Below are 25,819 nucleotides of genomic sequence, written 5' to 3' on the forward strand. Positions count from 1 at the left end.
AGCCGTTTGGATGTGGTGCTCAGAGATATGATTTAGCAGAGGGTTGTTAGATTTAGGGTACTATGGTTAGGCTGAGGTTGGACTTGATGATCTCTGAGGTCTTTTCCAACCTGAGTAATGCTTATGATTCTCTGATTCTCTGTCAGATCTCTTTAGTAAACCCGTGTTACTCTCAATGTGTTTGAATCAAGGGAGTTGATTAGTGCTTTTTATTTTTTGTGTGTGCACTCAGTTGACACTTTGTGCTTGGTTTGAGAAACTGTGTTTTATAAGGCTGTGAAACATTTTCTCATAGTGTATTATTTGTACTGTTTCCTTATGCCTCGCAGATAGCCTGTTAGTAAAGGAGAGATGGGGGATAAAAGTCATTTTTTGTTCTGTTGTTCAGGAGTTTGCCAAGGTTAACAGGTAGGATTTGCTCTTCAGTAGGATCCTGAAGAACCTGAAACAGAAACTGCATATCAGAAATCTACTTATTCATTTTTAAAACTGCTACCCCTTTCTGATGGCCCTTCTATCTCAGATTTTAGATGCAGAAAATGGTATACGGCAAATGAAAACTTTTTTTTTTTTAATGCCTAATAACACCATGATAGGAAGCTCTTTGGATGCCACCTACTTCTGATCCTAGGCTTTGCAGAGACTAGTGGCTGAACCAGTTAATAGTACTTCTGGATCGCGCTGAATCTGCTGCAGATCCAAATTAAGAACTCTGCTTTATACTTGACATGTTTAGAACTATAGCTGCTTCTTTTTGTTCCACCTTTTTTTTTTTTCCCCAAGTATTCTCGACATGCAGATTTGTTTAAATGCCAGTCCATTGCTTGCTGAGTAGATATCTCTGTTGATGTGGAAGTTGTGGTAGGCAGTTTTGGACAGTTTTATATTCTGCCCAGCCCTGTAATGAAATGTTAGGTTAGATTCCTGAGCCACAACCTCAGAATAGAAATTTAACTTGTCTTGGAAGGGAGTGGGGAAGAGGAGAGGTGATGGAGTGAGTTTGAAATCCTGGTGTGGTCTCTTCCACCCAACCCACACTCCATTTCCAGTCTTATGGAGGCTGTGTTTGAGCAAGAATTTTTGCCCTTCCCACTGACTCTGTCAGTGTGGATTTCCAGTTTTCAAAGACTCTGAATACATCGTTCTCTCGATTTCTAGCACAAGCGTCAGATTCCTTTCTGTTCTGGAAGTAATAGCAGTATCAATTAGTTAAAAATATTCTAGATGCATTCTTTGCACAATTATTAAGCTTCATATTTCTTTAATTTCTTACACTTAATGTAAGCTGTTTTTTGTTTTTGTTTGTTTGTTTTTGCTGGGAGTATCACAGTGTCTGGTGATAATGAAGCTGAGGATACTGAGGGTACATTTACTGAAGCGTAATAATTGTATTTAATATTTTTTAGGCTGATGTACTGTTGACAAAAATTCCCTGAGCAGACAGTTTGGAAACATTCCTCTGTTTGTAATAGAATACAGTTGTCTTGGAACAAAGATTTTCTTAGCACTTTACTAGCCAAGCTTTATTTAAACAAACTTTGGTATGAAGATATCAAAATAGCAACCCTAAAACATGATTCCACAGGATACACATGGAAAGGCACTAAGTGTAACTGAACCAACTTTTGGGTATGAACAAGCAGTCGGTGATTATTTGTCCCTTTTCCTATAAGCCTTATATTCACAATACAATGTGAAAGAAATGCAGCAGTCACCTATTTAGCTTCAAATTGGTGTGGAAATCCCTCTGAGAAATCTCTCTGAGAGAGAAGGGTGGTACAATAACTTTGTGGAATACTGGAAAATGCCATGACTTGGAAGGTAGATGCTGGCTATTACAAAGCTGCCTGTGGCTTCAGCATCTGCTTTTTTCACATCTTCCAGTCTGCAGCATTTCTGCCCATATTGTGTTGCATTATTTTTCATGTTGCTGATAGACTTAGATTCTTGTAAAACTGATAGACTAACTGTATAAACTTTTGTTCTTGCTCCTGTGTTCCTTTGCTCTGGCCAGCGACAGCTGCTCTTGGAGTTGTGTGCATTGAATGTGAAGATAAATCTTTGCTGTGATGCAAGGTTGGCTTTTGCACATTAAGTGGGAACACCCATTGCTAGGCTGATCTTAGCTGTAAAACCTGAACCAGCTGCAGGTATGTAGAAGTAATGCTTCGGTTCCAGTTCGGCAAAATCTCTGCTGTATAGTTGCTGTAAAATTATTTGCCTATTCACTTGCCCCTAATTCTATTACAGCCTTAGCTGTAATTGCTTGGCCTAGCATGTGGACTTTCCTACTATTTTAAAAGCAGCTTTGCATAGGATGTAAGATAAAGCAAACATCATCTCTATTAATCATAATACATTCGCGTTTGTATCTATTCTCTCTCTCTGTTAATGTATCCTGATGTATGATTGTGTCTTTTCAGGTATTACTGCAGTCACTGTATTTTTACCCCCGTCTCTCGTGTAATCTTGCTCCCTTGGCCTGCTGTAAATGCATGCAGTCTGTATTCTTTCTAGCTTTTCTTTGAAGTCTAATTGCTCAAGATTTAAAAAGATTTTGGTATCTTGTCATCGATTTCACTCATAGTGTTTGCAAGATTTGCAGACAGCTGCTGCCTAGAGTGCCAACCAGTGAAAGGCGGGTATGAAAGCTCCCAATTGAGGGCATTACTGGGTGGCACTTTTTCATAGCATAGGGAAAACATCTTGTCCAATACTTGTTAGATTTCTGTTGTTTTGCTCTCTCTGAACCACACTCGTAAGTCTCTGGCTTTAATCTGAGTATCTGGTCAGTAATCATAGATTTAAGAAAAGAGTCCATCTTCCCCGAGGTACAGGAGTGGGTGTCTCAGATCGTAATGATGCAGTTTATTGTGCTGATGTTGGATGAGTCTGTAGCTGATGGACTTAATTTTCTGTGATTTTAGTACCTGGCTCGCTCCATCTGTTTTATTAGCTAGCTCCTAATAACTAAGGTTTATGGGTGGTCTGTAACTGATTTCGATTTTAAACACCATAATCTCTTATCAGATTTTCAGTTCATAAAATTAGGTGATGTTCCAGTAGTAGTCAGACATTGATTGTGGATATATAAAATTGAATAGAAACAGAAAACATTTCTGATGACACATCACGTTTTTTAAATGGTTGAGAAAATTAAAAAGGGAGGAAGAAAACAAGAACTTGAAACCAGTTCATCAGCTACAACTGATGACCTGATGATGGAAGATAACACAGCAGATGTTTCATAAGAGCAGATAAATCCTGATTAGACAATCTCAAATGCTTCTGGGAGCAGCTATGGATACTATCATATAGTTTGCATGTTACCCTAATTAGCAAATAGTTCTGTCATGGTTTCACACCCCTTAAATGGGTTATCTGAGAAGCATTTTGAGTTTGAACTATCTGAAATTAGCTAAATCTTTAATGCATCTCTTTGATATCTCTGTGCCAGAGAGAATTGAATAAGATGACTTTCTAACAATGTAAATGTTTTAAGGAAAGTAAAAGTGGTGATGTACATGATAAAAATCTGTCCACGTTCTTATATAAATGATTTGGGTTTTAAAATATCCCATAAAGGAGTTGTAAGTTCTCTTCATGATATTGAATGATTTTTGGCTAAAATGAGGATGAAGATATCCTCTTACTATGTTACGATCAACGAAGAATGATGAAAGAGAAGGGTTTTTTGATATTTTTTTAGAGCAACTTCTTTACTCTTATTGCTTTCAAAACGTATTCCATGCCTGAAGAAAAACGAGTGTAGTAGTGGCACTGCAGTTCGTAGTGCCTTTAGATTGCATTGATTTTTCTGCAGTGTAAGGTGCATCTTTGAAAATGAACCTTCAAAGCTGTGTTTTGCATAATTTTCCCATCAGTTTGCAGATCTCATCAATTCCTTTGAAATGTTAGATTTCCAAGGCTCTGCCTGATACTGGGAAATATTCTGTGCTGTTGTGCTGTCTCTTTTCTCCCTTCCTACTCCTACCCCAGCTGGGTCTTGCTGAAGTTTTATCCAGGACGGTCACAGCTTGAAAACAGTTAATTGCAGGATGATGGTCCATACTGAACATGATTATGTAATCCACTCTGTTTCTGTCACATTTCAGAGCATCTGCTACAGATGACAGGGATCAAGAGGACAGAAACTTATCACCTACGTTTTTCTTTGGCATTTGCTTGTCATCATAGCTTCTGCTTTGTATGTAGTTAAAACTGAGGCTCTGGTTGTCCATTTTAGTGTTGTTTAAGACCTCCTTCCATTGCCCTTTTATTGGCTTTCTGCAGCTTTGTAGAGAGTAGATTGTATAAAGCATGCCCTGGAAAGCAGAGCCTGTTAAAAGGTTTAAGACAAACTTGTCTGAAGACAAAGAGGGCATTGAGGGGAATTCTAGAGAGGGATTGAAGGGTTTTTGCAGTGCAACAGAGCCTTGTCTGTGCAAGACTCAGCCTGCCTCTAAGTTCCAGCAGGCTGCTGAGAAGGAGGCCAAGAAAAGACTCTCCAAGACCCCATTCCCTTCATCTGAAGTCTGCCATCTGGACAGAGGATGGCTAGAGGGTTCCTGGAACATATAGAAAGGAATCTTGAGGGCTGAAAATAATTGCCAGTGGAGACAGGAAGTGTCTGAGACATACAAAGGTTGGAGGAGGGGAGCTGCTGCATTGCTGCTCTGTGGGTCACAGTGGTAAGGATGGGAGGCAGATGAAGAAAGCCTCTGTGCTATACTCACTCAGAGGTGCTCAGACTTTCTTCCATGGCCTAAACCCACTTCTTCATTTACTGCTTCATGAGTGTGAGAGCATTTCAGTTGTTTACTACAACTACACGAAGTTGATCTGAGTGTTTTGGCACCCCTTCTATAGCAGTGCTTAAATTTGTAGCTTCTGGCATACCAGGAATTTTAAGACTTAAAAACTGTTTATAGAAAGGTCCCAGTTGTCTCAGGCTTTATCTTATGGCCACGCTTTAGTTGCCACTAAGCTGTTACTGCATCATGGTGCTCGGTGTGGACTGTTGCAGTCAAGTCTGGTGATGTTATGAGCAGAGTACGCTGCCTTCAGTGATTTTTTTTTTTATGTAGTTCAGCCAATGAGTAGAGATGTTTTATTCCTTTTGAGTTCTTTAATAAGCGTGATAAGTACTGGAAAGTAGTACTCTTTCTGCATTATGAACATGGCATGGTCTTTGTACTCTTCTTGGAGTGGAAATGGTGGCTAATCACATCACCTATCTTTTGTTCCTATAAGAGCCTCTTACACTTCAAGAGAAATCTTGCAGTGAGTTTTTTGCATCACCTGTTATGCATTTTTAAGGATAATGATCCAGGTGATGTTGAATAGTTCTGTGGGCTGATCTATAATTATTACATTTGTATGAGGTAAGTTTTCGTGACTCAAGGTATTTTAAAGAAAGTGATTATGAAACAGCTTCTATCACCAGGGGGCTTTTTCAATGTGTGCAGTAAACAGACACAGGATTTCTGGGCCATTCATTATCTTCTAAGGAATAGAGGTAACTGTCTTTCAGAAGATCAATGTAGTGATTCTTGAGAAAGCTGGTCTTTGAAAAAGAGAGCTATTCAGTTAAGGATTCTGAAGAGTATCCTTAAATGTATATCCCACCTGAAAGTGGTGGTATATCTCTTATTTCCTATCTTGCAAGTGGGGTGTGCACTAAGCAGCAGCATACACTGGCTTAGGTCAGCAGTAACAGAAAATTTTTTGTTTAAAACAAGGTTTCCAGAGCAATTATTTTATCAATTCATGTGATATTATGCTTCTCAGTGAGATCATGTGGGTTGTTTGTAGTTTGATGGAGAGTGAATGAGCACATGTAAGAACATAGGGCACATGGAATGAGGATTGTTTCAGTACAATGACAGAAATTTTCAGATTCCTCGCTATAATTGTTCAGTAAATTAGTCTGTAAGCCTAATGCTTTAATGCAGTTTCCTGGTAGCTAAGAGACCAGGTACCTAACTGAAAGAAATCTCAGTCTACAGGTTCTAATTTACATGTTGCTCAGTAACTCCAAGCTGTAGAATCCTATAAACACTAGAAATGTCTAGAAATGGAAAAAGTAGATCCTTACACAGCAACAGTCTTGCTTTCCTTTCCCTCTCAATGACTTGATACATCATCACTTGCAGAATATCAGTAAGGACTGTAACTACTTCTCAGGTGTAGCATACAGTTACCATTTGAATTTGTAGTTGGGGGGGAGAGAGGTGCAGGTTGTCTGTGCTCATTAAGTGATTGTGAATGTGGCTGTGTTATGTTGCAAAATGAAATACCAATTTCCATGTTTTTCTCAAAAGCAAGATGCAATTATATAAGTAGTAGATAACATGTTCTCTACCAGCTTGTGGTGTGTATAATTGGAGCAAAGAACAATATGTCAGGGCAAATCTTTCTTTGGATCCAAGGAAAGAGCATGGAAGTGGTTTAAATATAGGTTTGAGTTAAGCTTGAAAAATATCCTGTCTTCTTGGGGAGCTTGTTGAGTTTGTGGCAGTGGTTTTTGCTTTCCTATCATGAGAAAAATTCTGGAAAAGTTATTTTAAGTTGAATCTCTTCATGCTATCTATAGAGAGGGATAAAGCATATTTTAAAGAGGTAAGACTTAATTGCTTCTAGTATGCTTAATACTGCAATTGCTTTTCCTCTTCCAGTGCTTTCTGTTCTGCCTTCATGGAGTTCATAAAAACTGTGGAATTTTAAGGTAGGCGAAGGACAGAATTTTGTATGAAGTCTCAGGTGGAAATACATACATGTGCTTTCTGCTCTGCACGTTATTGCTTTGGGCTGACCCATTGCACAAACTGACTCTTTGTCGTGGATTCCCTGTGATAAGCAGGATTGCAGCTCAGTGACTGCAGATAAGAGTAGCAATTCTGTTTTGTGAGATTATGCCAGATGTGTGCTCTGAGAGTGGAAGAGGAGGAAAAGATGTCCTTTAAAGTAGCCTGGTTTTTAACATGTATGTGGGGAAAACCTTGTTGTATGTAAAATTGGAGTAATCTCGGTCAATAAAGTAGTCAAACATGATGATCTGTATTAGAAAACGTCCTGGTCCTTTATGTGGTTGTGAATATAAAATATTGCCCTTTAGACAAGGACTCTGGACATGGATTTATGTTGTTCTGTAGGTGTTTGCATAAACATTTGTTTGGCATTGGCAACTTTTCTCAAATTCTTAGCCATGTGTTGCTGTGTAAGTAAGGTGTATCAGGAGAATGAAATGCTGTCACCTTGTAACAAAACTTCTTGAAAGCTGTTAGGTCTGGTATAGAATGAGAACTAGCTAGTACTCTGATGAATGACAGATAGCTAAAGAAACTCTGTTTTTCACCACCTGAAGTATGGAAAGGGTATGTTTTTAGAGGATAAGAGCAAGCTTTCACTTTTCAGAGCAGTGTTTTATCTTAGATTAATAGAATCACAGAATGACTTAAGTTGGAAGAGTCTTACAGACTACCCAGTTCCAATCCCTGCCATGGGCAGGGCTGTCAAATAGTAGATTAGACTGCTCAGAGATCCATCCAACCTGGCCTTGAGCACCTCCAGGGATGGGGCATCTGCAGCTTCTCGGGCAGTCTGTGCCAGAGCCTCACCTCCTTCTCAGTAAAAAATGTATTTCTTACACCTAACCTAAAACTCCCTTAGTTTAAAATTTTTAGTTTAAAACAACTCCTTTGTCCTGACACTATCAAACAGGTGAAAATTCAGTCTCCATCTCCCTTTGAATTCTGGAAGGACACAGTAAGGTCTCCTGCCCAACTCCTTCAATTTTTCTTCGTGGGTGAGGTGCTCCAGCCCTCCAAGCATCCTTGCTGCCCTCCTCCTCAACAGCTGTACATGCTTTTTGTGCTGGGGGCCCCTGGCCTAGATGCAGTACTGCAGGTGGGACCTCATGAGGGCAGAAGAGAGGAGGACAATTACCTCCCTCATGCTGCTGGCCAAGCCTTGTTTGATGCAGCCCAGGATATAGCTGGCTGCAAACGCACACTGTTGGCTCACATTAAGCTTTTCTTCTGCACTCAATGAATTCTTCTGACAGTCTGTATACTCACCTGGGTTTGCCCTGACCCAAGTGCAACACTTTGCAAAATCCGACCCCCCTCAAAACCACAACTCTCCAGGAAAACAAATGGAAAACCTTCTACCTCCTGCAAATAAACAAACAAACCTCCTGATTCCCTCAAGAAATGAAAGACAAAAAACTCAACTGCCTCAAAAATTCCCTATGCCCCCCTGTCAGCCCCAAATATATAGGAACATAATAACTGCCTCCCTAAGGAATGACCACCTCCCCCCAAAAATAAAAAGTACGAAAAGCCTCCAAAACAAACAAAAATAACCAAACCTAAAGGTCCTAAAATACTCCCCCTACAAACGGCACCCAAAATAAAAACACCCCCAAGAACACTTCACCCCCCCAAAAAGCAGACAAAAAGAAACCATAACAAACATCCTTCCCCCCCCCCCTCCCCCCCCCACCTTTCCACTCCCCAGACAAACAAAATAACCAACTGCCCCACCAACCAACCCAGAAGAGTTATGTGCCTGACAGGGAAGGCATGTGGGGTTTTTGTATGCTTTTTGTTTTGTTCTAGTATTGTTCTTATTTTGGGGTGGTTTATGTGTTTTTCTTCTTTAAATTTGTTTTCTTAGGGATGGGGATTTATGTTTTTATTTCTTTTCCTTTTTAGAGAGGCATTTTTTAGGGAAGTTTCTGAGGCTTTGGGTTGTAGGATTTTTTTTTTGGATATTCAATATTGGGATATTTGTCAGGTTGCTTTTGTCTCTGAAGGGACACTTCTTGGGGAGTTGTTTCCTTCTGTTCTCAGTGTTTTTCTTTTCTCATCTTTCTTTTTTGGGGGGTGTTTTGTCTTTCTGGGGGACATTTCTTCTCTTTAAGCATCTGGCATTAAGTGTGAGCTGGATGAGGGCATAGTGTGAGATGTCCCATGCGGAACTACTCAAGCTTCTGTTCAGTTAAACTCCTACTCAACAACATACTGTGCTCTGTGGCCTCAAGCAATTTAATCCATTTTCATCCATTTCACAGTCTAAAATTGGAGAATATTCCACGTTGCAGAGATGTAAATGGCATAGTTAATGATAATTGACCTTTTGAAATTCAGTTGCTAATTAGTGTAGTTTTTGCTTGCATCCTGTTTACAGCACAATAGGCAAAACTGCTTATTAATATAGCTTAATAACTTTAAGAGAAGTTACATGAATTGAATAAAAAATCCAAGCTAAACAAATAATAACAATAGTAGAAAGCACTTGTTAAGTGTTAGATATCTCAAAATAGCACATAAGAATAATGTTCTTTCTCTTACTACTTCCCACTTTGCTGGCCAGACTTTCTATTGCCATTTTTTGACCATGTTGGGAGATTCAGTTTAGAGTAAGTGAGTTTACTGATCAGCTTTGGAATTTATTATTTTTCTGCTCTTGTGACCCTAAACAGTGTGCTTTATGAATCTAAGTTTTAGGTTAAATCCCCAGGGTGCAAGTTATAGAAGTCTGTGGCTAGGAACTGCTTGTGCACGTACTGGTTCTCATCTTGAAGGTAAGACTCAGCCTCTGTGATTTTCAGTTTTGTTTCACCTGGATTGTACGAAAGCAGTGTATGGTAGTAATGTGTCTATAAAGACATGTCAGATCTGCTTTCTAGGCTGGAGGGTTTTAGGACATAAGGAGCACATAGGGCTGGGACGTGTTATGTAAGTGAGGAGTGAGAGATTGCTGTGGATTATAGGTTTCCCCAGCCCATGAACTAGACAGGCTACTTTTCAGTGGCAAGTCTATAAAATCAGAAATGTGACCAGACAGCAATTTTACAAAGCTTGGATAAAATTTAGTGGTGACAGTGCAATTTCATTTTCTGACTTGAAAATGGTAAGATAGAATGTAAGAATCTAGTGATGGATCAATAATTTTCCTTTGAGAGCTTGGCTTTAAGGAAAGTATATGCTTGTGCACAGATGAGGGAGAGAAGGGCAGTTATTCAGAACTGAAATGTAGCTTCTGTCATGTAAGAGGCATTTTGAAATAGATAAAAGGCCTAAGCAGCGAGGTGTCGTTTGGGAGCTGAGTACTTCTGAGTTATGTTTTTCTTTCATTTGATGCTTGGTGTCACTTCAGGTAACAAAACCCGGGACTTGGTGTCTTTTCAGTTTCTGGCTGTCAGAGTGGTTCCCTAAGTGTAGCTGTTGGTGGCTTACACTTTGGGAAGCTGTGGTACAAAAGCTGAAGACCTCCTTTCACTGAAATTTTGGGTAAGATGACCTACCCTTGAGATGTGGCTTTGCCTTGAAGGTGAGACAGCTCATGGGTAGACATGAGCTAACTGAGTAGGTGCAACAGATTCTTCGTTCTAAGACCTAAGATATGCATTGGAGAGTGCAGCATTTAGAATTCCAGGTCATCCAAAGTTGCAGCTCCAAAGTTCTGGTCTTACTGGAGTTGTGCTTCATGTTTGCTGCTGTGCCTTAACTAATATGATGAAAATGCACAGTACAGGCGGTACTCTGTGTTCTGTCCTTGGTAATGGAGAAAGACAGAAACAGGAATGAGATTTTGCTTCCATTTCCAAAGCACTTAATTTGCTCTATATAGCCTTTTTCTCCTGGATTTTTCCAATTTGATGTCTGTAACAATCAGTGATGGGACTTGAGTAACAGAAATCCAACCTTTTGTTGTCCCATCTCCCTTATCCCTTCTCCCTTGATTCCTAAGGTACAGGTTCTGACTTGAGCGGAGTCATTTTCATTGATGGACAAGTGGTTAGGATTATGCAAATGTCTGCAAGGACTTCTTTGGAACACTTAAGATTTCATGGAAGTATGAATAACATCAACTGAAGTCTGGTTTGGTCAGAGCTTTGTTAGAATTCCCTAAAAACCCTGTGTTTAAATGATTCATGTTGCTGCCTTCCATTGACACACCAGGTATTTTTCACAATGCACTTAGAGTAACTGTTTGAGTATGTGCATTAATTTAGAAATACAGAATGATCTGCAGAAATAAAGTTGCTTTTGTTTGTTTTGAGATAGCCCGTTAATTCTCTTCACTCTGAAAGTATATTGTATGAAGTATGCCTGATAAAGAATACCAATAATGCAGGCAGGATGTTTTATGGGATTTTTATGATAAGAATTTATACCAAAAATGTCCCATTTTCCACTTTTCATACTAGTCAGTAACTGATAGGTTAGTTTAAAGGCCCTGGTTAGAGCTGTCTGCTATAATATGTCTTTGGCTTTACAGGTTTTTGTTGTTTATCTTTGGTGGCCAGTGCCCTTTCCCCCACTACTCACAAATCCCTTTCCTTCTTTATGTGGAGAATACATAATCATAATTAAACCTTTTGGTCAGGACCAGATATATTCAATGGCTTCAGAAGTGTTCATTGCTTGGATTTGTGCTTGAGAACCTTTTTTCCCCACTGAGTAAGGCACAAATTGTGTCCGAGTCACAAAGTAATGCTTTTGGTGCTTTCAGGTTTAAATGAGTTCATTGGAAGTTTGTGCGTAAGAACAAAGGAGAGCTGGACTGTTGGACTGGCTTGACTAACAGCTGAGACTGAACTTCAGTGGTGACACTGTGATTAATATCCAGCTTGTGCTGGTAGAAGTACCTTCTTTGTAGGGTGTTTACTTACTACAGATGAACTGTATAGCAATATGGCTTTGGTACTTGGTGGAGCTCAAATGCCAAATGTTTATACACCTAACTGAACACTGTGTACCATTTTGTTGTAGTTTAGCAAGGTATGTGGTATGGAATTGAAGAGAGTGTTTCCCTTCCCATGTAAGCGTTTTTGCCAGTTATTCCTGTCACGTCTGAACTAGGAACTGCAAAAAAAGCAACTTGGTTGCTGCATATTACTCCTATTTTGCAGGTCTAAATGTTAAACTTATGTTCTTCAAAAATCTCTCTTCACTTGGTGATGGTTGGCAATAAGAACCTGTCCATATAGCCTGCGTTTGGGTGTTCTGTGAACTTTTTTTTACTATATTGTGAAAGGACTGTTCCAGGGTGCCATTGGTCCTCAAAGCAGCAAGGACAGTAATAGAAGAGACAAATGAATCCTTGAGGATACTGGGGAAGAATGTGCAAGAACAAGCTCATAATGAAATGTAAAATGAAATTCTGAGAGTAAGGGCTTGATACTTCGAACATTTTGAGTTTCAGTGCCTGAGCATATAGTTGTATTCTCCCTAAACCATGTCTCTATTATTTGATTGCATTTCCTCATAACTCTTATTTTTGTTTGTTCTTTGAGGAATTTTCCATCCTTTGTAAAGGGATCTCTGTATTAAAAATAATATTGGCTTTCTGTATTAGAATATGTCTCATTATTAACAAAAGCAATTTAGTTTTGGACTTTGTAGTAGAAACGTTGCTTGCAAATTTTAGCAGCTTAGCAAGATACTGCTTAGCTAAAACAAAACAGCAAAAAAAACAAGCCAGCCAAAAGAGTGAGATAAGCAGTAAAATAACGTTGTACCTTTTCTTTCTGCTTGTTTTACAGGCTTTGGGGATTCATGTGTCTGATCTAGTGTAGTTAATTATAGCTAAGGTCTTTCTCAGAAATTGCTCTCCTTCTGTGGTACTTGCAGACTTCTCCTGGGTTGTGTCATTAGCTAAATTCTGCAGCAGAGATTTTTATACCGGCTGGGACTTGTTGGGTGGGGCACTTTGGTGAGTTGTTTCCTGTTCTTAGACTGAAGGGGTAGTGCCTGCTCTAAATTACCTGCTTGCTGCTTTTGCCAACAACATCAGTCTTCCCTTACTATTTATTTTGATTCGTGAGCCTTCCTTTGAGACGGACAGTGTTCTGGGGCCTGATCTGAATGGGGGTCTTCATGCCATATGGTCTGCTGCCACAGTCATATAAATAGCTGTTGTCCACGTGGCTGGTCTCCATGCCTGTCTGCACAATGCAAGGCAGCTTTCACCTCTCACTCAAAAATCTACTTTGCCGCAGTATTTTACATTAACACTTTGTAAGGAGCTCTCTTTAACACAGAAATGTATTAAAATGTATCTAGCACCTTCAATTTTTCAAACTACATGTCATTTAAAAGAAGTTAAAAACAATGTGATTAAGCACTGTGCAGCCTGATACCAAACATGCGTTACATGAATTGTTTTGGGCAGCTCTTGCAAAGGGAGATCTGTCCACATTCACTCGCTCCAAACCTGTCTCCAGGAAGTTGCCCAAAGTGGGGGATCAGAGCAGGCAGCGTGCCAAGGACTTGAGTTTCAGACAGTTTGGCACACACTGAAAGCTTGTTCTTTCCTGTGTTCAGCCATGGGCAGATGTCCATTAAGAATGATGAGGCAAAAATTATATAAAAGCCTCGTAAAATGCCCTTTTTAAAATGCTCTTACTTGAGAAGTTTTGTGTGGGCGTGTATTTTTTTTTCTAAATTTACAAACTCTGGCTTTTGCCCTTGTCCGGTAGAGACTGCTCACCCACCCTTTTCCGTTTCCAGGCGGATTGCTTTTCTGTTATTTCAGTTCTGTAACTTTCTCCAGCACTGTCCTGTTGGCTTATGATGAAGGGCTTGTAATAACCCTTTCAGTGCCACTGTCATCTTTCCCTTAAATCAGGTCTGGCTGTTGCATTCTAAATTTATATATATATAATTTTATTTATATTTATGTATATATATTTGTGTGTGTGTGTGTATATATATATATATATACATATATATATATATAAAATCTCAGAAGTAAATTGAAAACATCTCATGTTATGACTTTTTGTTTGTATACAGGGAATATAATGTGGCTTTTGTTTGTATGTTGACCATTGTACTGTCCTCACACAAGGTTTCTTATTCAAAGCTAAATCAAAACCCCAATGGAATGGGAGTTCTTAACCGCTTTGGCAAAGTAGTGCTTTGAGCTGAGGCAACACTATCTGTATGTGCAAAATTTGCAAACAGAACTTTGGTAAAATGTTTATTTCCAACTCTGTCTCAGAATTGACTTTCCTCTTAGCGAAGGTTGCTTCCTTCTTCATTGTCTATTCAGCATCAGTTAATATTTGCTTCTTACTCTAATATTAAACATTTGAAGTAACTGTGAATTAGCTAAGCAGTCAAAGTGAGCCTGCTTGGCTTGCTGTTTGTTGTCTTTATGATATGTAAACTAATGGAGTGTAGCAGGTATATAATCAGGCCAGAAATGTTGACTCAGACCTGTTTCTTCTAACAGTTCCACATTTCACTATGATTTCAGATATTAACTTGGCCAGTCCTTAGGTGCAGGTTATGATGCAAGACAGTAGAAGACAACTAAACGTAAGGTTGGTAGGTCTTTTCTACAAGAGATGGAGTAAGTTATTCTCATCAACAGTGGGCTGCATTCCAAATCCAAATGCAATTTTGCAAAAACGGTGAATGGAATGGGACAAGGATGCATGTACAAAGTAACTGTCCATGCAGTAGAAGCAGATTTAACACCTGTGGAAAAAATCGTGCCTCTGGGAAATAGGGTGCATATGGGCATGTAGTCTCTTCTCTTTCCTGACCAGATGTGGAGAACTGAGGTTACTAGTGAGTGTTTCTTTTTAGATGTAGAATGATGTTTCATTCATATGCAAAATGTTCCCTGGATGAATAATTAAGCTCTGAGTGTACTCTAATCCTTTCCAAGTAGTAGAGGGCTAGCTATTCTCTTCTGTACCCAGCTTTTTATTTTACATGTGCATTCCCTTACAGAATGGAGGTGGTTTTTTTGTTTTTTAATAGTAGTTGGAACAGAGATCTTTTATTGCTGTTTTCAAAGTAGCAAGTGGCTGGGAGACGGCTGAACACAGTAAATCATCCATACTAATTTCTTCTACCTAAGGAGCTGTATTTCAGTTAACTTCCAGAACAACTGGGCCAAATGGTCCTGTTGAAATTCCCCGCAGAAGCAGAGTAGTAATGGGATGAATGTTTAGCCTGCTAACAAATAATCCGTGAGGGAGAAGTGGGCTTGTCAGAATACTTTATTTGCTAGAAGAGACTTGATAGAGACATAGATATTTTCCCTCTTCCCATATGTTTTCAACACAGTAATGATGATTCAGCTTGTGGGATGTGTGCATGTAAAGAGAGGAGAAAAGTATTTCGTTAGGTGCAGCTAATTGAAAATACTGTAGGAAACGATGTGTGTAGCGTATTGCTTCACCATAGAGTTGCTGATTTCAGCAGGACTATTGTCCTTGTTTTCATGTTAACTTAAAATAAGGATATTTTTCATCTTTGTTTACAAAGCACGTTTCTCCAGAAAACCTCTCCAAAGCAGGAATTTGTTTCTGCAGCAGTATGTTGGCAAGTACACTTTTGCAGTGTTTCTGTGGTAAGTGCTTTTGTCTATGATAGCATTTTGGGATCCCAGCATCAATGTGGCTGGCTCAGGCTCTGATTGGATAATTTATATTTAGTTACTGGTTTCCTATAATAGTTTTCAGATGGGGATGTTAAAGAGTGCATACCCTCGTGCTGCTGTAATCCCTGAAAGAGCATGAGGGAGTGTAAAAGACGAGGGAAAAAAACCCACAAAACACTGATATGTTTGGGTAGAAGCAGTTTGGAAAAGCAGCAGCTGCTTACAGCAATGGAATGCTGAAATTTTGTTTTAAGAAATGAGGTAGCCAGGAAAAACAAAATGCTCATAAAATCAGTGTCTCTGTCATTCGCGTTTTGCATCCAGGCAGGAGCTTAAGAAAGCTGAGAAGTCATTCTTTAATTTCAAAAGTTGTGATCCAGCAGTTTACAATAGTACTAAACTGAGAGGTCAATAGCACCTCATGGTAACTCCTGCATTCTGTAGTGCTAGTGCACTTCCAATGCAAATCAGAAACCAGTGCCATATATGCTTCACCTTTTGAGTGCTTGAGTTCACTTAAAACTGAAGACATACCAGATTTGCTTTGAGTCCAGAATTAAGATCACATATAAGGTTTTCCTTAGAGTTTTTTGCTTCTAAGAAGAAAACTGACTTGAAGTTTTGGGTTGACTTTTAAACTTGCTTGTAACTTAGAAAAGATTTTTATGTAAACTTTTAAATTTATTAGTTATGTTGGTATTATTTCTCCAAATTATTAATGAAATCATCCTGGTTTTCTTGCTAAGCTTCTCAGAACATCTCTGCTTCATCCAGCACTGGCAGGTGGTACCTGCAGGCACCAGACTTTGAACTCTTCAACCACAATGAACCTTCCTTGACTGCTGAGGCAAGGACCTGACCATGCAACATGAAGGATCAGATCCCAGTGCCAGCAGCATGTGGGCAGGAGCTCTTCAAAGCTGGTGGCCTGAGAGCAGGATGAGTAATTATTCTTTTTTGTGATGTGTAGCAAAAGCAGGGTGCTGCTACCACTGTGGTAACATATTGCATCTCTTTGCAGTTCTGGACAGTATAATTTTTAGGGAAAAAATTAAAAGCATACTGTAGTCTGCTTGGATTGAGCTCATGTTCTTCATGTGGCTACACAGCAGTTTTCATTCTTTAATGGCAGCAGGAAGCCAGAGTTGAATGCAACCCATAAAGGTCACTAGTTAATCTCCAGCTCTGGAGCAAGATCATCTCAAGGGTCTACAGTAATCAAGACTCTATATCTGTTCCTGTATTGAGAAAACAAACAAAATGTGCAGTGCTAACCTGTTTTATTTCTTGCTTAATTCAAGTCCCTGTGTTATGCACAGACCAGGAAGAACATTTTATTTCCTTTCTCTTTATAGTAGTTTTTCCTCCTTGGGAGACATCATGATGTTTTTCCTCCCTGTTTTCTCATCTTTGAGGTGGATAATCTTCATATTGGTGCCCCCTGGACTCCATCTAATCCTACATGTGCCTTCACCTAGGGTTAGGCATGATACTCCAGTTGAGGCCTGATAAATGCTTAGAACTATTTTATATCTGACAGAATTAACATAGTTGTACAGCTCACTCATTCCCCTTTTAGCAGCAGTATGACACTATTGATTTCTTCAGCCTGTAATCCCTTGTAACCTTGTTTTCCTTCAGCCTTTGTGTTCTGATCAGTCCCTCTATATGTATAGTTCAATACACTTGCCTCCCACACCTAGAAATAAATCAATTTGCCTTCTTTCTAGGCTGCCTTTTTTAACTGTTAGATTTTCAAATGGGAAATCTCAAAAGGACAACACCAAAAGCAGGACCAGGTTGAAACTGCGGTTTGATAAACATAGCATCTTTAATTATTTGGACTGTTAAAATAGTGACATCGTACTCGGGCTGGAGTTCTGTGGGACTTTTTTCCTGGTTAGGTAGTAAATATTGAATTGATACATTTGGCTAGCATGTAGTTTTCCTGCTAGGCCATAGTCATTTTATGATTAATTTATAGAAGTGCCTTTCTAATATGATTTATTACTTGGGTAGATGCTGATTTGCTCACAGCAGATGATCAGTGATTATCTGCAGTACTTTTTGCTCTGTGTGGTAGGTCTGGTCCAGGTGTTCAGGCTCACAGCTGTCAGAGAATGGTGGGCTGAACAGAAAAGGATGCAGAGCAACCTGATGGCTGGCAGCACGAGCTGTGATCTGTGCAGGGCAGCCTGCCTACAACTGGGCTGCTGGGGGCGTTTTCCTCTGCAGTTTTGATAGACTTCAGAGCTGTCTGGCTCTTACTTTCTGTGAGGAGAAGCAGCCTTTAATTCCAAATGGTGTATCCTTTTCCACGTGTGTAGATTCCAATTTGATATTAAATTGGAGAAAAAAAAGAAGTGAGGGTAGTGATGAATTCCTGAGTGGTAGCCATAGCAGGGCTCATGAGAAGGAGGGAATTTATCTGAAGCAGCTTTCAGACTAATTAGAAGAAAAGCAGCTCACCAATGAAACGGTTTTCTACGAGATTTATTCTTGCTAAAGCAGGGTGTGGTTACGGTACTTTGTACTAAACAAAAAAAAAAAGCCATTCTCTGCGATTTTGTGCTGCTTTTTCTCAGTGGGGTTGGAGATGCTGAGGGGGGTGTGCTGGGGCTGCTTTACACCTCCAGCCTCTCGCTGGGCTGTGGGCAGCTTCCTCTGGTTTCCTGCTAATTGGCTCCACTGGCGGTTTCTCATTGTTCCTTGCTGATGACTCAGAGAAACAGGAAAGAGATCCCCTGATTAGCAAAAAGCATAGCCACCAAACAGGTGCCTGCATTCTGCTCTAGCAAAGGACAAACCTCCTCAGTCTGGATTTCTTCTTAAGATTCTTATCTGCCAGTATGAGGCTCAAGAGGAATGGTTCGTACACGCTGATCGGGTAAGAAAGAGCCTGCATCCTCTTTCAGATCTTCATTATTAAAACTGCACAAATACGGAAGCTTTGATTTATTTATTTATTTCCTTCTAGCAATAGGATTTGTGAAATAACAACCACGCATTCTGCTTCAAAAATAACAGAGGGTCACTGCATGTGAAATGGGCAGCTTATTTAGCTTGTGTTGTTTAGTGTTTTGTTAGATGTGCTGTTGAGGTGTCTGTGTTTGGGGGAGGGCTGGAGCTGCCTGTGTGTGAAAACGAGGTGCATCTCATCTAACAGAGGAAGGGAGCTCCAGCTCAGTAGAACCACCAAAGCATTAGGAACTGTGTGGTTCCTGAAGAGCCGAGTGGTAATTGTTTGTCAGCAAGTAGCCCACGCTTTTGGTACAAACAACGGTGACACTCGTTAAATGTGATGCTCCCTTGATAGCGCATTGATACAGGTGCATTGATTTTTAGCTGATTAGATTTAAAGTTTAGTTTTGAGTGCTTAAAATCACTCTGAGATAACCTTATGAGCTTTGTTTCTTAAAACTTCTCTCTGATTGCTGTTTAATCAGTAACAGAGAATGTACCATTCTTGTAAGGAGCATAACTAGATATTTCTTGTGTAAATAAACTGTTTTTTAAGAATTGAAACCAGAGACTTTTAAGGTGAAAACAAATTTTTATATAATTGCACTTGATTTTACTTATGCAGATGCTTTGTATGTCTTGATGATGTAGGCTTTATTCTTCAGCACAGCATGTCAGAGCTGAAGAGAACTTTCACTTCAACATCGCTAAGTTAACTGTTTGGTAGTGCCTGGCGGTGACTTGGCAAATGAAGAAAGTTGTTAGTCCTGGAGTGTCATTTTCCTCTGCTGCTTTAAACCATCTGTAATGAGTGAGCATGGTGATAAATGCTCTGTGGTGCAATTGGCTTAGTGCTTCATTCTCAAGAAGCCACGGTGTATTCCAGAGCCCAGCATGGAGGTCAGCACACAAGTACCTGGTGCCCCGAAACTCACTGCACTGTTGTTAGACAGCCCCTGCACGAGAGGGACAGGTGTGCAAGTGGATGAGATTAGAATTGTTTGCTAGTGGTGGTCAGCTAGTCTGCACTGATTTTGTCTGCACTAGCTTGTGGAAGGCCACTTAGGTTGGCAAAGCAACAGTCCTTTATATACTTAAAACACTACCTGACTGTATGCAGACCTAACTAAAAGTTACTATCCTGCAGGGTTTGGTTTTAAGCTCTTAAGATGAGCCTGTCCCTCTCAGTAGGACTGAGTTTGGGGTAGATGGAGCTCAAGAATATACTGCTGTTGATGTTTTTTTATTATTATTTTGTCTTGGCACAGGTTTTTGACCCTCTGAGAGATTATCTGAGTTTAGAGAATCGGTTAAGAAATGTTTCTGGAATGCAAAATATAGTTGATAATATTTATGCGAAAGGATTTTCTTTAGGTTTTAGTTGCACATGGGAAGCAGTCTTTAATTGATTTGAGGCTTATTAAAAATGAATGCATGCATGGTATAAAACTGACTGAAATTAAATTGTGCAGGATCACCCTCTGCATCTGTTTTGCGCCTTGTTCTAACTTGCAGGATGCTGCATAATCGTTTTAAGGAATTTCACTTGTTGTGGCCCAGTGCATACCTTGCATTATGTTTTATGGCAATCATATAACTGGAAGTGTTGTATTACAGCGAGTAAAAACCAGTAGCACCCAAATGTTTGCATGAAAAAGAAGCTTCAACTGTGAGTTTGTGGGATGCTCCAGTATTATCTGATTCTAACATGCTGATGTGCTCTGCTCTATTAAACAGCAGATGCTGAGGAATGAATTTCTCTAATTAAAGAAATTCCTTTTATGTTTATCTCTTGCCTAGATAGCTTAATAATGCAAGGCAGTGCAAAAAGAAGTTCAAATATGTTTTCCTGTTCAGCCTCAACTTTTGGCATGTCAGCAGAAAGGCTTGTTTTGATCTTTAGGGTTTTTGTTTGGGACAGCATGTTCTTCTTGCCAGGTGGAACAGCACCCTGTTGCACAGGTCACACCAGGTGACAGGAGCTCAGTGGTTTGGAATGCTGCAGGACAAATGCAGGCTACTGCTGCAGTAGTAGTACAACGTTGTGGTAGTGGGAGTACTGTTCACAGTATAGCACATGAGGGCTGTCAGGTTCTGTTACTGAAAGAAGAAGAAAAGCAGGTACTTGATATAGCCAAATGGGAGTGATTTAAAGTAATCAGCATGGTCAGAGATGGATTTCCAATGCATATTGTGAATCAGGCAAGGTAACTTAAAATTATATGTTTAATAATGTTAAATATTAGAAGTTTTGTATTTTGTTCTACTCTGTCAAATGTGACCAGATTTGAGTTTTTCCTGGTTGCTGGGAAATATGGTGCTCATATTTTGGATGAGGCAACCAAATGGATGTGTGATTGGAGAATCTCAGTTCCCGAGGTAAAAGAGTCGTGTGCAAATTTGTGCGTCTTTTGCAGTAAAGATGTTCACTTCAAATAGTTATCCATTCCAAAATCTGGTAGAGAGGAAAGCTGGAGCTGTTGGAAAGGGTTCAGAGGACGGCCACAAAGATGATCAGAGGGCTGGAACACCTCCCCTGTGAAGACAGGCTGAAGGAGCTGAGCTTGTTCAGCCTGGAGAAGAGAATGGTGTGAGAAGATATCATTGCAGCATTCAAGTATTTTAAATGGGATTATAAAAAGGAGGGGAATCAACTCTTTACAGTGATAAGACAAGGGGGGTATGGATGGTTTTAAGCTCAAGAAGGTTTAGATAATATGTTAGGGGGAAGATCTTCACAGAGGTACTGAAGAAGCTCTTCACTGAGGTACTGGGACCAGTCTGCCTAGAGAGGCTGTGGATGTACTGTCCCTGGAGGTGTTCAAAAGACCAGGTTGGATAGTTACAGATCTGGAGGTTGGTGGGAGGGGGGTGTGTGTGAAGGGGGGAGTTGGAGCTTTATGATCTCTGCAATCCCTTCCAACTCAAGCCATTCTATGAAAGCCTAAAATGCTGTGTTTGCAGCCAGCTTCAGTGCCAGTGCTGCTGAGAACTACTTGCTCAAATTTCTGGGAATGTTTGCATCCAGCTTGTAGTATCAGGATCTAACCGAGAAGTTACATAGCCTGGTATCTCCCTCCCCCTGCACAGTGCTGTCTTGGCTGCTTCTGAAAGTACTCTGAGTCTTGCTTCCAAAAAAATCAGGTTGGGAACGGTACCATGGAGATAATGCATTTATCTCAGGACTATGTCTTCTTGAAGATTATTATCTATACAATCAATATCAGAAATAACTGGTGCCTTGAAACAAATTTGAATTGGACAGGGAAAATTATTTAGGAATGTTTTACTCATTAACGGTGTTCAGCTGACTAATAAAATATTGTTGGCCCCAAGATCTGTTTCCTCTGCTCTGAAACACTGATGTAAACTAATGACTCTTGACTTTGAGCCAACTACTGAAATTGAGAAAGAATTTATTTTTCTTGAATGCTCCCTTCTCATACTGACGCAAAACAAGCCAGGGAGGAAAAAAAAATCATCTTGTATTTCTTTTGCCCAAATATGTAGAAATAAGGACATAATAAGTGTACTTCAGAAGACTTTTTTTTTTGTTAAGCATCATTGCAACTGCAGGAAAAATAGTACTAAAGGATGTGACAGGCGGTTTATGAAAGCCTGTTAAAATAGCTCATCTGACAAACAGAAGTAGTAGGAACATCCAAATATCTTATCTGAGGAGAAGCAGCTGTTTGAGTTGTTTTGCAACCCTCCCAAATTACCACTGTTCTTACACTTAAAAAAAGGGAATATGTGAGGGTGGTAATACACACTGTTATCCTTGGAAAGCGCAGCAAACACTTTGTCAGCATAAGACCAAAAATGTGGATTAACCGCTTCAGTTTTTGTTGAATCAGGAATTCATTTTTGGTGAGTCTTCTTTAAAATGCTGCATGGTGTCAAAAAAGGTGAGCTGAGATATCACGCCAACACCGCTGCCTTGGGGGGATCTTGCTGTGCTCTTGATCAGCCATGACTCATGTTCCAATCACTGCAGAGTTTGCACTTCTGCTTGGTGAAGGCAGGAACAATTCTCCTTGCATTGCCATACCAAGTCAGTGGCACGCATCATCACCTTCAGGAATGGGGCTGCTCCTACAAGCATTGTGGGTACTGCATTTGTAAGTTGGGCTCTACTCCTCTGGCTGTTCTGGCAGCATTTGTCCTGAAATGTAAGATTTACCACCTCCTATGTTTTCCTTGAGACTTTTATTTATTTATTTTTTGAACATACAAGCGGGCAAAAGTAATCAAAGCACATTTATTTTCATTAATGTATGCATAAAGATTTAAACTTTAGGCCTTATATGGTGAAAGTGTTATAAACTCTATGTTTCTAAATAGATTTCATTAGAACTTGCGTTGTGAATCATTGTTGTTATATTAATAGAGCTGTTCCCAAATATGGATTTGGAAATGAGCCTTCTTTATGGTGAATGCTGCAGATGACCGAGGAAACTATACATTGAAATAAGATACAAGGCAGTCTTAAGGTAACCTTTTGATCAACCAGTTGTCTGGATTGGTGAAGCATATGTAGTATAGACAGGTATTGTAATGTAGTTCTGGAATGGAAATACTTCATGTCAGATACTATAGGGGGAAAAATTGTTGGTTTTATGCGGAAAAACTGTTTAAGGTAGAACAATGTCAAGCTACAGTATAGAAAGATACTAATTTTAATAATCACAGAATCAGAATGGTTTGGGTTGGAAGGGATTTAAGGTCATCTAGTTCCAACCCCCTGCTACAGGCAGGGACACTTCCTCTAGACCAGGTTGCTCACAGTCCAGTCCAGCCTGGCCTTGAACACCTCCAGGAAAGGGGCATTCATAGCCTCTCTGTGCAGCCTGTTCCATTGTCTCACTGTACTTTACTCTCACAGTAAATAATTTCTTCCTTATATCTATATCTATCTATTCCCCTTGTTCATGTTGCTACATGTCCTTATAAGAAGTCCCTCCCCAGATTTCCCGTAGGCTCCCTTCAAGTTCTGGAAGGCCACTATAAGGTCCTCCCGGTGCCTTTCCTTCTCCAAGCTGAAGAGCCTCAGCTCTCTCAGCCTGTACCTGTAGGGGAGGTGCCCCAGCCCTCTGATCATCTTCATGGCCTTCCTCTGTATCTGCTCCAACAGTTCCATGTCCTTCTTGTGTCGGGGGCCCCAGAACTGAATGCAGTACTTCAGGTGGGGTCTCATGAGAGTAGAGTAGAGGAGCAGAATCTTGAGGTGAACTGTCCTCATCAATTAATTGCCTGCTGGTAAATCTTCTAACAACCTGTAGACGTGTATATTCATTTCCATAGCTTATCTGTGTGTAACTAAGAGTAAACACCTCTAATATAGAAACAAAAATTCAGTTCAGAGTACAGAATGTGCTCTCCCGGCTCTCATATTTGTATATTCTCCAACTTCTTTTTCCCAGTAGTGAATATACTAATTGGAAATGCCTCACCTTTTGATATAAAACAATGTTATGGCACAAATTCAAGGAAGCTGTCATCTTTGTTTTTATACAGAATCTCAAGTTGTGATAAATGTTCATGTTAGGATTTGAGTGTTACAAAGGGGTTGTGACATTAACAACCTTGGGCCAGTACAGGATCAACAAAATACATAATTGACACTTAACCTTTAAAAAAATAAATAAAGAAAGAATTGGCACCTTCTGTGTTTTTCTGACATCTCTTAATGAAAGTAAACAACCTTGTAGAATCATAGAACCTTTTGGTTGAAAGGGACCATTAGAGGCTGTCTGATCCAACTTCTACAGCGAGCAGGGACACCTACACTAGATCCAGCGCTCAAAGCCACTTCCAGCCTGGCCTTGGGTGTCTCTGCAGGGACTGGGCATCCACCACCTCTCTGGGCAACCTGTGCCAGTGCTTTACCACCCTTACTGTAAAAAAAAAACAAACAACTTCTTCCTTATGTCCAGTCTAAACTTCCTTTCTTTTAGTTGGTAACAATCTCCCTGTATCCTGTTACAACAGACCCTGCTGAAGAGAATCATAGGAAGGCTTGGGCTGAAAGAGACCTCAGGGATCACCAAGCCCCAACCCCCTGCTGCGTGCAGGGCCATCAACCTCCTTGTCTAATACTAGACCGAACTGCCCAGGGCCCTATCCAACCTGGCCTTGAACACTTCCAGGTATGGGGCACCCACAACTTCTCTGGGCAGCCTGTGCCAGCACCTCATCACTCTCAGTAAAAACTTCCCCCCGATATTAAACCTAAATTCTTCCTCAATGTAAAAACCACTTCCCCTTGTTCTGTCATTATCTACCTTTGTAAAGAACTGAGAGTCTGTCTCATTTCTTCTAACAGCCCTCTGCCCCTTTAGATACTGAAACGCTACTGCTTTTCCCATCAGAGAGTTCTCCCCAGAGCCTTCTCTTCTCTTTCAGCCTGTCCTCTTTGGAGAGGAGTTCCATCCAAGAACATAGAGCATGGTCAGGGCTTATAATGAGGACAGTATGTACTTGCAGCAAGAAAAGTCCACTGAAAGTAGCCATATAATTTATCTATTCTACACCAGAACTATTAACATATTTTGTAGCCTGTTAATAATAATTAGGGCCTGTAAATTAACTCCAAACTTTTATACTAGTTACTGTGTATTTCAGATCCATTAGTTTGAGCACAAAGGCAGTTTATTTCTGCTTTTTTTTTTTCCTCTGAGGTGCTCTAACTAGTAGAGCTTTTATCTGGGATATGAACGCGAGATTGTAATGAACATATGTAATTAATGTAGTGATTTTTAATAGCTTTTTCAGTGAATTCAAGCTTTCCACTACAATATAATGGGAGCTTGTTTCCCTCCTTTAAATGCTGTCAAACCATACTGACAATAATGATGATGTAAGCTGAGGTTTCTTTACTCCATAGCTATATTAAGGAGATTTTTTTTAAGTATTGTCTGCTCTGAAGCCAAGGAAGAAGACTAAAGCAAATCTTGGTAATCACTTTTTTTTAAATCTTTCATTCCCAAAGCTGTGTCCTGCCAACTACACTGGATGAAACATCATTCATCTCACTTTACTGCTAGCTCAGCTAAAGGAAAATGTGGATTCTTTATGATGTGTGGGAGAGAGCAGCAGCAGTGCTAAGGGATGCTAAAGATGAAGCATATGCGTTGGCAGGAAAGATCGTAATGCTGAATGTTAGGTAGCTGACAGCATCACACTGTCATTGCATGTGTCAGTTTTTATTGGCTTGGAGCTTTATTTCATTTCATGGTAGTCATAAAGCTGCATTACTCCAAAAAGATGAGCTCATTCTTTTTGCAGACAAGTCTTTGCTTTCCTAGTCGGTTTTAATTATAAGTGTATATTCTTGATACAGTAATGTCGGAGTTTTCTGAGGGGAACTGAGTATTTTTGTTATCATCACTTGATTTTTGTGGAGCTTGTTAGGGGATTTTTGTAGTGATTGGTACTTAGAGAGCAC

At 39.9% G+C, this 25,819-nt stretch overlaps 1 protein-coding gene across 2 annotated transcripts in view; it reads left to right on the forward strand.

Annotated features, from left to right (window-relative positions):
* The window catches only part of MOB2 (MOB kinase activator 2), a 106,346-nt gene that overhangs the window by 25,102 nt on the left and 55,425 nt on the right, over positions 1-25,819 (forward strand). Inside the window, exon 1 of one of the 2 annotated variants that reach the window (XM_072339014.1) lies at positions 17,619-18,298. The exons of the other annotated variant lie outside the window; for it this stretch is intronic. Coding sequence (XP_072195115.1) covers positions 18,261-18,298 — 38 coding nt within the window. The 5' untranslated portion in view covers positions 17,619-18,260. Of the gene's footprint in view, positions 1-17,618; positions 18,299-25,819 lie in introns of those variants that run through there. 2 annotated transcript variants of the gene reach the window in all.

The sequence above is a fragment of the Excalfactoria chinensis genome, chromosome 5 (genome assembly GCF_039878825.1).
Source record: "Excalfactoria chinensis isolate bCotChi1 chromosome 5, bCotChi1.hap2, whole genome shotgun sequence".
Taxonomy (NCBI): Eukaryota; Metazoa; Chordata; class Aves; order Galliformes; family Phasianidae; genus Excalfactoria; species Excalfactoria chinensis.